The 15751-nt window shown below is 52.2% G+C and overlaps 5 protein-coding genes across 5 annotated transcripts; 2 read left to right on the forward strand and 3 right to left on the reverse strand.

Moving 5' to 3' along the window:
- Positions 1–819: 819 nt before the first annotated feature.
- IUM83_12920 (putative transmembrane protein) lies at positions 820–1874 on the forward strand (the record flags this gene model as incomplete). The annotated part of the gene is made up of 3 exons (XM_067937566.1): positions 820–1382; positions 1448–1513; positions 1619–1874. The coding sequence occupies 3 exons, from the start codon at positions 820–822 to the stop codon at positions 1872–1874; spliced, it is 885 nt and encodes a 294-aa protein (XP_067788137.1).
- A 538-nt stretch (positions 1875–2412) lies between these two features.
- On the reverse strand, positions 2413–3303 carry IUM83_12921 (Calcium release-activated calcium channel protein; the record flags this gene model as incomplete). The annotated part of the gene is made up of 1 exon (XM_067937567.1): positions 2413–3303. The coding sequence occupies one exon, from the start codon at positions 3301–3303 to the stop codon at positions 2413–2415; it is 891 nt and encodes a 296-aa protein (XP_067788100.1).
- Positions 3304–6179: 2876 nt separating this feature from the next.
- On the forward strand, positions 6180–7328 carry IUM83_12922 (uncharacterized protein; the record flags this gene model as incomplete). The annotated part of the gene is made up of 1 exon (XM_067937568.1): positions 6180–7328. One exon carries the CDS (start codon positions 6180–6182, stop codon positions 7326–7328), a length of 1149 nt encoding a protein of 382 aa, XP_067788086.1.
- Positions 7329–7865: 537 nt separating this feature from the next.
- On the reverse strand, positions 7866–9020 carry IUM83_12923 (uncharacterized protein; the record flags this gene model as incomplete). The annotated part of the gene is made up of 1 exon (XM_067937569.1): positions 7866–9020. One exon carries the CDS (start codon positions 9018–9020, stop codon positions 7866–7868), a length of 1155 nt encoding a protein of 384 aa, XP_067788136.1.
- A 5428-nt stretch (positions 9021–14448) lies between these two features.
- On the reverse strand, positions 14449–15612 carry IUM83_12924 (START-like domain; the record flags this gene model as incomplete). The annotated part of the gene is made up of 1 exon (XM_067937570.1): positions 14449–15612. One exon carries the CDS (start codon positions 15610–15612, stop codon positions 14449–14451), a length of 1164 nt encoding a protein of 387 aa, XP_067788084.1.
- Between the last annotated feature and the right edge of the window lie 139 nt (positions 15613–15751).

Genomic DNA, 15751 nt, shown 5'->3' on the forward strand with positions numbered 1-15751 from the left:
CGAGATGCGCGTAGTCGTGATTGTGCTCAATCCCCCTGGGATGTCGATCTCTATCCATTTTACCACTACAGACCTTGGCTCTACAATCGTAGCGAGCACGGCTGATGCACTGAAAGCATCAAGTCCAAGTCGAAGATACCGGGACACTCCGTTGCCTGGCACTCTGAATGAGAAAATGTTAGGTCTGGCGCCCAACTCTCGAGTCAATGCAGGAGACGACCCGGGGCTGTCTGCGCCTTCAAACCACAAAAATCTTCTAAATTATATAAATTAATGCCGTCTCGAGATGTCGGTGGCACTAATGATACGACGACTTGCTTTTTTCCACAACTCGTCATGTTAATCTCTAGCGACAATACCAAAAATAAATCGACGCGCCGGAATATCACATCAACGGTGAATTTAGCAGCCAAACCTTACATATTGTCGATGACTGAACACAAATAGTTTTTAACTTGCATCAGTACGTAAAACGCATTTGCGAACCATTCTGCGGTCCGCTCCGTTCCTTCCTCAAACCGGCAATTCTATCACAGGGCATGGGGAAGGTTTGGGACTTCATCCTATAGTAACGCGGGCTGCCTGTTGGATCCCCGGGAGTCGTAGCATGTGCAAAGCGATGTATGCCTAAATAATGATGAAGCCACGTCCATCTCCGTAGTTGCTAACTTCATCATGCAGAAGATGTAGACCAGTTTTATTATGCTTGTCAAAAACCCAAGCGCTTCAACAGCGTCTGTGGTCCACACCATCTGAGAAAATATCACGGGAAATTCGCTGCACACACTGAAAACCGCACCGGAGCTGTCTGTATTGGTAATGGGCAGGAAGGCCAAGGCCTCGTCGGTCGGCGCGCTCGCGCCGCTGCGCATCTCGCCGCCCGCCGTGAGCTTCGACAAGCGCTCGTGCAACGCCGAGTGGAGCTACGAGTACGACAACCTGCTGGCGCGCGGGCGGCTGGGCGTGCGCCCCTTCCCCGACGTGGAGCGCGGCCAGCCGGCGGCGCTCGACAGCCGCGCAGACGCTGACGCCGACGCCGACGCCGCCTGGCAGCCGCTGCAGGCGCTGGACGGCCTGCTGTGCATGGCCACGCACCACGTGCTGGAGCTGGCGGCGCTGCGGCGCGCCAACTTCGGCCTGCGCTGGCGGGACACGCGCGTGCCGCGAGACGCGGACGTGCCGCCGCCGCGCTGCATGCTGGGGCCGCACTGGCACCTGATGCTGGCCACGTGGAGCGTCTTCTGCTTCCTGGCGTGCGCGGTCAACGTGCTGACGTTCCGCAAGGCGGCGGTGGTGGAGCTGGGCGCGGGGATCTTCCTGTCGGGCATGTGCCTCACGTGCTACGCGCTGGTGGGCTGCTCCGACCCAGGGATCGTGAGGAGGTGGGGCGGAGGAGACGTGGGTGGGTGGGTGGGTGGTGGAGCTGACTGGGTGGCTGCTGTTGCAGGATCGAGCTGCCGCCGGACGACACGTACACGTTCTGCGACCATTGCGACTCGTACCGACCGGAAGGGTGGGTCGGCTGTGCAGTGGGTTTTGTTGCAGAGGTTCTAATGTGTTTTGTGTGTTGCTGTTGTTGTTGTTGTATTGGTTGTTGCTGTTGCTGTTGCTGCTGCAGTGCGCTGCATTGCATGGACTGCCGGGTGTGTATCGAGGAGTACGACCACCACTGTCCGTGGACGGGCAAGTGCGTGGGCAAGGGCAACATCCGCTACTTCTACGCGTGGCTGCTCTTCCTCGTGCTGGCGTTCGTGTACGAGGTGATCGAGTTCACGACGTACTTGCTGCCGCCCGACGGCCAGGACCTGCCGGACTCGTCGGACGACTCGCTCGAGATCGTCTTCCCCGCCATGACGCCCGCCCCACGTTTATGAGGGGGCTCCTGGATACACGTTGCACCAGGCGGTGGCAGCCGCGCTGCGACAGCAATTGCGCCGACCGCGCGCGCCGCGAGCTCCAACCACCGAGACCAAGCTTCTTGCGTGCTCGCTCACGGCGATGCGATGCGAGCAGGATTTGCGTGCAAAAGGCATGGACCACCAGAATCAGCCCATGGACCGGACGGTTCCGAAATGCGGCGCACCGCGACAGATTAAATCGACTTCGACTGACTGTGAAGAAGGGTGTTTTGCTGTGGATCAACAGCGCGGCTGCGTGGCGCCCATCGCGACCAATGTCCAAGTCGAGAATATGAACCAAGTTGGAAATGATGCTGCCGTCGGGAAGCAGCGAGCACAAGTGACAGAGCCTCTGGATATTTTATCTGCACACTCGACGGCGACCAGACCAAGCGAGTACGTGTGTACATGTATTTACCACCGTACCGGTACAGTCATCTCAAGGCTTGTGCAGTTGATGAAGTTGTAATGAAACATATTAACACTATATTGAACTCGCACTCGGCGTGACGGACTACGCGAAGCTGGACGCCGACGCCGGAACGGCTGCCAGTTCCACCGCCGACTTCCGCAACGTCAGCGACGCCGGCGTCCGGGGCGCCGACAAATACGACTGCCACAGCACACTGCTGCGCCCTGCCACGGACGACCCGGACGTGCTGGCAGCATCGCCGCCGCCGCCATTGCCACCGCCCGACGACGACGGCGGCGAGAGCAGATACCGCCACTTGCTGGCGATGCGCAGCTGCCAGACCAAGAAGCCCACGAGCGAGAGCGACGAGATGCTGAGCGACGTGCCCGTGGACATGTAGAACTGGATCCAGGACACGGCCCCCAGGTAGAAGAAGAAGAGCGCGACGCCGCCCAGCAGGAACTTGTAGGCCGTCATCTGCTCCTGCTCGCAGCGCCGCAGCCACCAGGCGCTGAAGGGCGAGTCCCACTCGAGCCGCGACGCGTCCAGCGCCCGCACGCTGTCCTCCAGCGAGTGCGCCGCGTAGCGCGTGACCGCCAGCTGCAGGTTGGTGCACATGACGGCGCAGATGAGCATGGCGACGCACACGGCCGTGCCCGGCACCGTGTACAGGAACAGCGCGTAGCTGCGCACGTCAGCCGGGACGCCCACGTTGCACATGGCGCTCACGATGAAGCCGCACAGCAGCGTGCACTGCTCCGAGACGGTCGAGAGCTGCTCGGCGCGCGCCTCGCACACCACGTGCTCGCTCTGCAGCTTCTCGCGCCGCAGGAAGCGCTCCGTGTCGGCCACGCGCCACTGGTGCGCGCGCACGATGTCGTCGTTCAGCCACTGGACCTCCTGCTCGCGGTGCGCCATGTCCTCGTCGCGCCACTGCTTGGCGTTGCGCAGGTCGTAGGACCCGAAGAGCGCGCTCACCACGCTCGACGCCATGGTCGAATAGCTCGCTGGAAATGGGCAAAGTGGCGACGATTGGGACCCCGATTTGAGTGCTGATCCTGTAGTTTGCGAATCGGTTTTAGGCGTAAATTTATGTGTCATGATGTTGGGGGCGCTTACGAAGGGGGACGTGCTCGGCCTTGAGAGCTTTCATCACCGACAACTTCGCCAAGTACGCGGCGTCCGCTACCCTCGGCGGATCTCCAACGCAGCGCTCTACAACGCTGTAACACTCGACCTCTGCGCTACCGCATCACCAAGGCACGATGGGTACTCTTTGGACAGGTTCTTCGCGGCTCGGATCGCAACCCAGCGTTCATGCAAATGGCTCGCTACTTCGACAGCTCTACTGAAGGTGGCTGGCGAGGGCGCCCCCGCACCACGCTACCAACGATCTTGGATCAATACCTTCGCAATACCAAGCGAGGACGCCGGCTCCGCACCAACACTGACCTTCTCACGCTTCGTACCCAAGCACAAAACACGACTGAGTGGAAGAAACTCGTGGGAGACATAATCGCATGGATGCCATGTGAGGACGACTTGACGTATGCGGATACTACCCTATGCCGGAGACTAGCTACTTTACATCTAGGCTCCCAGTAAGACAGATTGACGCGAAGACGTATTGTGGTTTGCAGATATTCTGTCGCTCGGATTTAGGACTTAGATCGATCTCTGAGATAAAATAATTCGAAGACATAAACATGCGAGACGGTAGGAAATCGACCTCCAGGCGTAGGTAAGTCGCACCACCTCTTCCTACTTAACATAACGGGCGCATCGTTGGTTCTCAGGACACCGAGGTAACGTCGCCGGCCACTGCTACTCCGGTACGGCTCTGTTGGACGTGTTTAACGGCTCGTTAGCTTCGTCTGTGAGTGCACGAGCGGCTCCTGCATCACTAGGCTTTCCTCTTCTCTGTGGCGCGAGCTGCTCCGCCATGTAAGACCTCATGTTGATACTACACTACCATTTTACTTTTGGAAAAGCGTTTCGTATGAACTGCTGTAGCTCCTCTAAATAAATGTAGGGTGGGCTTTCACGTACTTTCGAACACGGGTAACCACGGCACTCGGCCAACGCGACGAGCGGTTAGTTCGATCTCCTTCATCAACCACACCATCGGTCAAAAATAACTTGTACCAACGCTGCAGTGTTCGCACGTTAGGCCCAAATGTATCCCTTACATACTGCATACAGATTCCACACACATGCATAAGAAAACGGCTCGTCAACGGTAGTCGAGAGAGTACATTCTGCACTTGCGCACGATGAAGGTTTTCGGAAACTGCGGTGCTTCGACAGATCGGCAGCGCGATCTGCCGACCACTCGTCAAGTGTCCAGATGTAAGTGTCCAATAGCATATATTATATTTAAAAAGCGCGGCATTATAATCCGTACACAGCCATCGCGATTTAAAATAAATCGGCCCGAATTGCGTTTTTGTATCGGCAATTCGACCACAGATAGCGTAAAACGAGATCGATATCGAGGCTGGTGAAAATAACTTGGTCGAGTTAGTGACCATCTGTTTTATATCGGGCGCCAGATATTATAACTCGGGCAAATCACAAGGTGAAAACGACAAACGCATTGCAAAGCATAATAATACAACAACACCACCACCACCAACAACATGATGTTTGCAAGGTTTTGTGTCGCCGTCATTTTGGCCAATCAACGCGGATTATTTTCTGAATTAATCTAACAGCGTTAGATTGAGCACATGTATCTTACGGTTGTGGTAGTAAAAAAAAAAAACACACACACACACACAAAAGCTACATGTGTGTACATTTATATCGTGTTCGCTAGAGATGTAGCTACCAATTCAAGGCAGAGGTGAAGCAAGGCACAGTGAAGGCTGCCGATCGCACGAGCTTCGCGAAAATAGAGCGTTGTACTGTCCAGTTCAGCCGGGCGCAAAGCAATAAACGGAACCTGCTGCCGATGTGCAATCACTGGGATCTTACAGTAAACCATCGGGTGATAAAATATCACAGTTTGCGCCTAAACGCAAGGAACAGTAGTGTGTCATCGCAGCTCGGTAGTGAAAGCGATTCATTGCAGTATGCCGTATGACTGTCGACACATCCCCGTGTCGCGGGACTCGTTGCGCGCCACTATCGCTTTGATCAGTGCGAGATGCACAGTGCCAGCAGCTTAAACTTGTGATACTGTCCTCTGTAGAAGTAATAGGAACTCGTTGTCCGGTCGATGATATGTACAAGTATGAAAACAGGCTTGATATCCCCATATGCCTGTGGAGAAGACGTCTACGGACTGTACCCCATGTGTATTGAGGAGGGTCCATTGTTTGTTTGTGGTGGCACCGCTCTGCTTCGTACTGTTGAACACTTAGAAACGATGGAGAAGCATGAAGATAACAGAGACTTGCTCCGACTTGAATGGTGGGATACCGTTGTGTACAATGTAAGTGACACTCGTCGTTGTGAGCGCGATTTGAGATCAAGTCTCAGGACCAGGAGTATTGTGAGCAGAATCTTCAACTAATATGTTTCCTCTCTTCTATTCTAACAGGCTGCTCAAGTTTGCTCAGTCCTGATTTACAGCGGCATTAAAGTCTGTGTATATGTGTGGAGGAGGGCTGCAAGTGTATAACAATAGAAAAAAAAATAACAAGTCACCTGGCTCACATAATGCTTACCCACCCTGGATTCCGGCTTACACTGTACTGTACAGTGTTTGACAGTGACGTCGGAAAGTCGGAGCGGTGTCCGTTGTTCGAATGCCCGGTCGTCTTGTTGGATTTGTTAGAAATGAGGCACCTTGCAAAGCTGTAGGATTTGCGGCCTGTTCAGTAGGCTGCCGCGTAGACATTCCCCATTTTGCCGGTGGTGTCGGAATGAGCAACAATCGATTCACCGTCAATCCCTTCAAGGAGTTGGCGCTGACAACCGAAGACCGTGCCAAGCTCATCGATATTGCCGATGCCATCGTGCTCGCGAAAGTGGAGGAGTATGAGGAGTATCTCAACAACGAGAAGCGCGTGGACCTCGCTCGCTGGAAGAAGTTCTCAAGTTCAGGCGCCACAACGTCGTATCTCGAGCGCAAGAAAGTGAACCCCAAGTCGAAGATGCCGGAGACGCTCATGGTCGGCCCGTTGCCTGGCACTCTGGATGAGAACATGTTTGGGCTAATGAGCCCGACGCTCGAGGCGATACGGATCAAGGCGTCGTACCTGAACGACTTCAGCGCAGCGGCCGTGCTCGCCACAGTTATTGAGCCCACAGTGGATGACCCATTTCGGTCCGTCCTGGTCAAATGGATGGAGATCGATATCCCTGGGGCCTCCATTGGAATTGTGCGCAACCGCGACTACGTGTACCTTGAGAGTTCCGGTGTCATGCATACGAAAAATGGCAAGCGCGTGGGCTATCACATGTTTCATTCCGTCAACTTTCCCCAAACGCACAAGCTGCCGAGCCGAATTCGTGGCAACATGTCGATGTCTTGTATATTCCACCAAGAGGGGCCCGACCGTACGAACTGCCGCGGCACGGGCATCATGGACCCAGGAGGTGACATGATCCGCGTGGTGGCTGTGATGGGCATGGTTCAAGCGACAATGGCGGGTCTCAAGTATTCGTACTGCGGCCAGATGAAGAAGTTGACGTGGTTGCTCGAGAAGAAGCATGCTGAGTTCAGGGAGAAGGGCGCCCCAGTGACCGGATCCGTGTGCGTAACGTGCTCGAAGCCGACGAAGACCTCGAGATTCGGCAAGTCTTGCAGCACGTGCAAATTGTGCTTCGGAGCTTTGTGCGGGTCCTGCAAGGTCCCCAAGAAGCTTAGCTTGATTGCCCCGGACCTGGAGCTGTCGCAGCGCAGAGTGAATTTCTGTGTCAAGTGCTTGATGGAAGCTACCAAGATGGACACGATGGAAGCTGCTCGCCAACAACTAGTCTACAGGGAAAGCATGCAGTTACGAAACTACGGATATTCCGTTGCTAGCTCAGACTCGGAGGCTACGGTCGCTTCGACTCGAACTAACTGATATTGGCTTGCCTTGAAATGCAAGATATAATAGCCTTTTTGAATGAAGCCCGCGGTTTTTGACAGCACCGTAACGCATTGATGCATTCACCACCTTACTAGCATTTTACCAGCAATCTACGTCAACACATTTGTTGATGATGCCACCTCTAGTGTACGCATAGTACTCGCTATTATTGCTGTGATGTCAACGAGCATACCTTTCTTGAAGTGTAGAGAAAATATTGTACAGAGCAAAAATCCCACAGCAAGTGTGCTCTAGTACAATGCAAAAATGCCAACAGAAGCGAGTAAGAGTTTTAACTTCGAGATGTTCACGCAAACGACAAAATAAAGTACCACTGTTCACATTGCCAATTCTTTAGTTTAAATTGCAAGCTGCGCCTGTGTGTCCGTCGACTGCTGTTCGTCTTTCCTGTACCAAGAAAATGCTATCTCAGCAACTTTTTAATTTATGTCCTTGCCATTATTACGCCTGACACAGAGTCATTGTGTGAGCAAAGTGAAATGAATGATCTTTGTGTGGTCTTGTACATAGTCACAAGAAGCCTACAGTGTCGTCCGAGAATGAGCTCGCCTCAGCGCTAAGGAAACTCCCCAGTTTTGGCTTCATGAAACCCTTGTAAACGAATTGGTGGCGAGCAGCTTCCAGCGTATCCATGCGGGTCGCCTCGACAAGACATTTGACGCAGAAGTGTACTTTTCGCTGTACGAGCTCCAGATCGGAAGCTATGAAGTGCAGTTTCTTCGCAATTTTGCAAGCGCTGCACAGATCCCCGAAGCACAACTTGCATGTACTGCTTGACTTACCGAAGTCGCTCAGTCTCGAGCTCTTGATCTGTTTTGAGCACGTGATGCACACGGGCTCCGCGACCGGAGGGCCTCGTTCTCTTGCTTGTGCGTGCTGCTGTTCAAGTAGCGCGGCCAGCTTTTTCATTTGGCCGCAGTACGAGTATTTGACGCTAGCCATCGTCACTTGCACCATCCCCATCACAGCCATCGTGCGGATAATATCACCTTTCGGGTCGATGATTCCCGTGCCGCGCATGTCGGTTCGATCCGATCCTTCTTGGTGAAAGATGCCGCAGAATGACATATTGCCGCGGATACGGCTTGGAAGCTCATGCACTTGTGGAAAACTGACGGAGTGGAGCAAGTGGTAGCCAACCTGTTCGCCGTTCTTCAGGTGAAGGATACCCGTGCTTTCCATGTAGACGTAGTCACGATTACGAACGATTCCGAGGCCAGCTCCAGGGATATCGATCTCCATCCACTTCACCACCATAGACCGGAGTGGTTCGTCGATCGTAGGCTCTACGATTGTCGCGAGGACAGCCGCCGCACTGAAGTCGTCAAGGTACGACGTTTTGATCCGCATGGACTCGAGAGTGGGGCTCATGAGACCGAACATATTCTCGTGAAGAGTGCCAGGTAAAGGCCCAACCATGAGCACTTGAGGCAGCTTGGTGTCGGGATTCGAGTTCTTGCGCTCCAAGTGCATCGTTGTCGAGCCTGCCTTGGAGAACTTCTTCCAGCGACTGAGGTCGACTTTCTTCTTGTTGTTCAGGTGCTCCTCATACTCCTCGAATTTGGCGAGCACCAGTTGATCGGCGAGCTGTATGAGCTTGGCTCGGTCTTGGTCCGTTAAAGTCAATTCTCCGAAGGGATTGACGGTAAAGCGCTTGCTGCTCATTCCGCAACGCTTTACTCGCCGCCACCCAATCGAGAAATGGTCTGTACCGGACCGCTAAAGCAGCGGTACCCGGAAGTGCGGTACAGACTCTACACTGGAGGGAAAAGCAAATCTTGGAGCTGAAGACGTGCTGGCCACAGCCTCGTAAGTACACTGTAGTGTGTAATTGTAGTGTACATGTACTGTACGCTGTCATGTTTTCTTTTTCTTCCGAGTCAAAGATTGAAGAGATCTCCACAGCGTCAGTTAACGTGTATACGGCCATCTTTACAATCTTCATTTGGAAGTGACGGAGCCCAGCGTATATGCTCGTTTTAGACGTCATGCTGACTCAATTTCAACAACTGGTATGTACATGTACGACAGCGCTGTAGCATTGATGGTTGGTCACGCCTCTTAATCGAAATGGACCTGCGTACATGGAATGTCTTATCGCTTCCACGAAGCGAGGGTCGCTAGATACATGTACATGTACAGCTTGGCGGTTGGATGACCTCGCGATACGACCACCTGCACATGTCCCCGCTTGGAACACAGGGGCCAGCGTCAGAAAGCTGCCACGCACGACTTACACGTCGTCCCTTCGACCAACAGGTCCCCGTACGATGCGCGATACGGTTGCCGGATGTCTGTATTCGACGCGTTGTTTCGGGCGTTGAAATAGCGAACCTGGAGCAGTACCAAAGCGTTCGGGTGGTGGATTTCGTGAAAGGAGAAAATCTCCTTACATAGTTTGCTGTGTTTGCTTTGCTCACCAAACGTCAAGAAATTCCTGGATCCCTGAAATTATTCAAGATCCACCTTGACGTTAACCGCCTGAAGATGAACTCATCTTGGAAGTGTAGAAGGCGCCGACGAGGCTTGGTTGAGCCGGATAATTGTAGCGAAGTTGCTGGCGAGCAGCTTCCATTGTGCCCATATTCGTCGCTTCGATCAAGCACCTCACGCAAAAGCTCACTTTCGGCTGGGAGAGCTTTAAATTCGATGTAGTGAAGCTTAGTTTCTTGGGAACCCTGCATGACCCACACAAAGACCCGAAGCACATCTTGCATACGCGACGTGAGTTGCCGAATCTCGAGGTCTTCGTCGGCTTTGAATAGGTAACACACGCGGACGTTCTCCCTGAATTCTGCGTGTTTCTGCTCGAGCAACCATGCTAACTTCTTCATCTGACCGCAATACGCGTCGACAATGGTGATCCATGAAGTCAAAGCCCAGCTGCACAAGGTCACAGACCAGGAATGAGCACGCACACTCATCGATTGCACCAAGCCCCGTATCGTGAAGTGGTATTGTCTTCTACTTTTGTGCTTGCAAGCCTGGTATGCAGTAAGTGTTCGCCGTTCAACAGGTGCAAGATGCCTGTGATCTCGAGATACACATAGTCGCGGTTGCGAGAGTCCAATAGAAGCCCCGGATATGTCGATCTCCATCCACATGATCACAACCGAGCGGAATGTAGGTTCAACGATGCTTGCGATAACGGCTGCTGCGCTGAGGTCGTTTAGATACGAAGACTTGATTCTCATCGACTCGAGAGTCGGGTTTGTCAGACCAAACATGTTCTCTTGCTAAGTGCTAGGCAGGGGGCCATCACAGGCACATTGGACGAAAAAAAATAATATAAATACAATAACTATCTATTATATTGACGGAATAACTTATTATTGGGAAATCGAGATTTCCGTAAAATAAGAAATTGTAGTCATAATAAATACACTGTGTTTTCAAGTTGTGAGTAGTCCGCATCGAATCGATGAACTTCGCTAATTTTCCTTCCAGTCGTGTCGACAACCTCATTCCTACAGTTGACAAGTGTCAGGCCGAATCCCTGCCCAATCGCTGGTGTGATACCAAGATTGTTTGGTAGGGAGTTTCACAATGGTCACCGTTTCGACCCAAACATTTGTTTACCGTAATAATCGGGTCCAGTGCGACATATTTATTATTGGTGATCGATGTATTGCCGTAATTTATTTCGCGTTTTTCAAAAATTAATTCAGTTTTAAGACTTCGACGAATCTTTCCTGTGACCTAACAACAACAGACTAATTAGCAGTCAAGTAGTGATGCAATTGAATGAAGGGTTATACAAGAATTAAGGCTCAGAACAGGAATATTTTAGAGCGAGGCGGTCCAATGAATCCCGGATTACCATATGTAGCAAGAATTTGTGTGACAATCTTGTGATCGCACTTAATCGAGTGGTGTGCGACTTTTGGAGCTGAAGCCCTTGGAGTCCAAGAGCTCCATGTTGGACACCATGCCTGCGCGCTGATTCGCACGGTGAAGGTGCAGACAGCCAAATACGGCGTCATAGGCCAGAGGAATGTGGAGATGTATAGGTATATCGTCGGTGCTTACATAATTGAAGTAGTTGAAGCTGCCGAAATCATTTACCCCAGCAACGAGAACGCAACGAGGATGATGGATGTAATGGTCGTCCCACTAGCGGACACCACGAGAGACTTCTCCTTGCTACTTAATATATATATATATATATATATAACTTTGAGCTTACGATGTTCCAGCATGTAGCACTGGCGCCGTGGCGTGAATCAGTCCGCATTGCTAGCAAATTGCGATCACAGGACCTTTCCACACGCGGTGTCCTGGCACCGCGTGGGTTCTTCTCCGGCCGCCACATCCACTTGGACGGCATTAGCTCAAGACGTCCTCGTCGTCTCCAGCTTCGTGCTCATTGTACGACGTGACAAGCAGTGGCACGCACACCTCGTTCAGTACGAGTCGGGTTGCAGGCAGCCACTCGTCGTAGCCCCAGATACCGGTATTGAAGCAGACCCTCAGATCCGGCTCGCAGTACAGCATCTTTTCTCGAAGTAGGCCTCGAAGCCGCCGACGAAGTAGCTGATGTCCACCTGGCACATCTTGGCGTCCTCCTCGTATGTCTGCGAGAAGCGAGAATCTGCGATGCCACGCAGGAATCAGCTCCAATGGTTGAATGACCTTAATGAAATTCGAGAAAACCGTTGTAGATCACGCCAAGGCATGGTTAGTAGTAACACCAGTACATACGCAAGCAAATGTAGACTCAAATGCACAATTAAAACCGTGTTATTTCCGCTGTAGTGTCGTTCGGTGAATGTATTGGAAGCCGTGCATACAATCCTAGTTCCGAATATTGCGATGCCATGCAGTTTAGCGACACCGACTGGGCACTGATGCAGCTGGACTATAGTCTCCGCTTTAAACTCCTGTGGATAACGTATACAGTGGCCGCTAACCGCCCATCTTCCTTCTTCAGCTGTGGTGGAGGTTGCCACGTACGACAAGACGCTGTCCAAGGTCCCGAACTTGGAGAGAGGGAGGAAGGGAAATATAGGGGGGGGATAAGTGTTTCCGCCACGCGCGGTCTCATTCCCTCTCGCGGTAGATGTTTTGCTGCCCCCACCAGGCTGGTGGCCACCAGCAGCATCGTATGTGTTGCGTCTGTAGTACGGGGTGGTATTGAGTTTCGTGTATTACGGTAGCTATCTGACGCCAACAAATTCGTGAGAACTCTGGATTGTCGCTCAGAATAACAGTGGTTGTATCGAAAAGTCGCCAGGGGTAAAACGAATTCGTGTGCGCACAAACGCACAAGAAACGCAAAAGTTTTCATACAAAAAGGAAGTCAGACGCCAACAAATTCAAGAGAATCAGTAATGCATTAGGTTACTTTAACAGTCAAAAATAATTTTTGTTAAAAAAATAAAACAACGTGACAACTTGATACAGGACACACAGGATGAAGCTCACCATCTTCGACCACGACAATAAACCAACGAGCCGAGACGAAATTATTGAACAAGCCTGTTCACGCCCCAACTACCTTTTTTTGCGGAATTATTAAGGCCGTGTTAGAGTTCAAATACGCTATTTCGCTAAAAGCAGCTATTTCAATGAATCTGGTTTTTATATAGCTCGAAACGAATCGCTGCTTCGTGAAAAACAGAGGTAAGTTACCACGAATTTCAAACGCAACTACTTGTGTGTTATCTCGAAGACGGCCTAAGCGTAGTATAAAAGTCCCTGTCATTTGGCGCACAATTTGGGAATTGTTACGGCCGATTCTGTCATTTCCCCTAACAGTAGCAACGGTCGTTAACAGCGACGTTGGACACGAGCACACACATGTACATATCAGGCATTTTTCGACACTGGATATTCATTCACGGTACATTTACTGTAATAACAAACCCGGCTGGGATGCCACTAATCGCCACAAGTCCTTCTACACGTATTATCGCCGCACGCATGATCTTTTGATGGGCCTCATGCATTCACGTCTTGGGGTTGGAACTGGACGGCGTCGAAGGCAAACTTAGCTAAGTTACTCGCCCAGCGCTGTAGAAAACGTATGCTGCACAGAACGTACTTTATTTCATAAGTGACAACCCACCGCACCGACATCCGCTAATATTGTTTGGGCGGTAAGATAAAGAATGAATTATGGATGGGCGGAACGCCTGGAACCATGGTACGTACGAAAGACTCGAAAGGATAGCCCGATAGTATAAACTGATCCCGAAGCCCTCGTGCTAGTTTTGCACTCATAGGAGTGGTTTTTTGTTGGCAAATACTAATTAAATACCCGTTACCGGTAGTTTATCGACTCACAATACACTCAGTCCTACTACAGTATTCCCCGGCAAGGTCGGATCAATAGAGACTGCGAGATACAGTATCAATTTTTTCAAAGTAGTGGACAAAGAGACAATGTACTGAATTACTCGATGTGGCAAAGAATGGAACGCATCTTTCAACATGTCGAAGTTGGCGAGGAGGGCGCGGTCGAAGGCATCCTTGACGGGGTCGGCGATCTTCTCGTAGGAGTAGCTTTCCTTCGGCAACTTGAAAGACTTGTCTCGGTTGCGGAACATCGCAGCCTGCGACGGGCCCTTAGACAGATCGAACGCCGTACTGCCCAGTCTATCAGATCGTCAATGCTGCAAGGCACATGGTGATCTTCTGACCCAGCTTGGGTCGCGTGCACACACTTTCGATGACGATCGCATTGTAATGAAGCCTGCTGTCATGCTCGCATCTTGCTAGTGCAATATCTAAAGTTCCCTCTGAGCCCTTCATTTACTCCTGCAAACTAACGTTAGCAACTTGTACTTGCGTGTCCGTTCCCGCTAGTAATTCCCCTCCCCATTTCACCAAACTCAGTACACGAAGCACAAATCTCGACTGCACGACTGTACTGTAATACAGGTAGCTCTGCGATGTAGATCAGACGACGCAAATCCAGATTTGCCGGGGAAGCCTTCAAAGCACTTGTACTACAGTTGTAGTACATGTAGCGACCACGAGCTCAACACAGGAAACATCATCTAGCACTCAACACTTCTGGCTAGGTACTCCTTATATATATGTAGATCACTTAACACACTGTTGTCCACTTTGCTTTCTCGTTGCTCTGCGGTCAGAACCCATTCATTGTGCTATCCGAGCGCGTACTCTCGTCTGAGTAGCGTCCTGAAGATCCATAGACGCTAGACGTCACTGTGTGCTTGTACACGAACTGAACCCGGGCAGCCTCCTCCGTGTCCATGTGGGTCGCTTCGATGAGGCACTTGGCGCAAAATGTCACCTTGCGCTGCACCATCTCCAGGTCTGGTGCGATGAAGCTCAGTTTCTTAGGAATCTTGCACGAAGAGCACACCGCGCCAAAACACAACTTGCACGTACTGCTGGACCTCCCAAACTCGCCAAACTTCCTTCCCTTCACCTGCTTTTGGCAGGTCACGCACACGGGTTTGAATGCCGGCGTGCCGAGTTCTCTTGCCTCCGCGTGCTTCTGCTCGAGCAGCCACGCGAGCTTCTTCATCTGGCCGCAGTACGAGTACTTGAGCCCCGCCATGGTTGCTTGGGCCATGCCCATAACTCCGAGCACACGGATCATGTCACCTCCCGGGTCCATGACGCCCGTGCCGCGGCAGTCCGTTTTATCTGGCCCTTCTTGGTGAAACATACCGCAGAATGACATATTGCCTCGGACTCGGTTAGGCAGGTCGTGTGTCTGGGGGAAGCTGACCGAGTGCAGCAAGTGGTAGCCCACCCGCTCTCCATTGTCGAGCCGCAGGATGCCGGTGCTCTCCAGGTAGATGTAGTCGCGGTTCCGCAAGATGCCGAGCGAGGCCCCAGGGATGTCGATCTCCATCCACTTGACCACCACCGAACGAAAAGGTTCCTCGACAGTCGGCTCCACGATAGTCGCCAACACGGCGGCAGCGTTGAAGTCCTTGAGGTACGACGACTTGATCCGCATCGACTCGAGCGTCGGGCTCACAAGCCCGAACATGTTTTCGTCCAGCGATCCGGGCAGCGGGCCCACCATGAGCAGCGCCGGCAGCTTGGACTCCGGGTTGGACTTCTTGCGTTCGAGGTACATCATCGTGTTGCCATCCTTGGAGTATTTTTTCCAGCGACCCTGGTCGACGTATTTCTGGTTGTTGATGTGCTCCTGATACTCGGCGAACTTGGCCATGACGAGGTCGTGCGCGATCTGGATGAGCTGCGTGCGTTCCTCGGCCGTGAGGACCAGCTCCGGGAACGGATTCACGGTGAAGCGATTGCCGCCGGCCATTTTCGCTGCTACGACTCGAAAGCCCTAGGTGGAAGAGCCGCAAATTCAACACTGATGCGCAGTGAGTGCTGCAGCCATGCTCTCGGTCGCCAGTGCACTTTCGGGGAGAAACGTGGGGAACCAGTTCATGGCGAAGCGG

This window comes from Phytophthora cinnamomi, assembly GCF_018691715.1.
Source record: "Phytophthora cinnamomi strain GKB4 chromosome Unknown Contig55, whole genome shotgun sequence".
NCBI lineage: Eukaryota > Oomycota > Peronosporomycetes > Peronosporales > Peronosporaceae > Phytophthora > Phytophthora cinnamomi.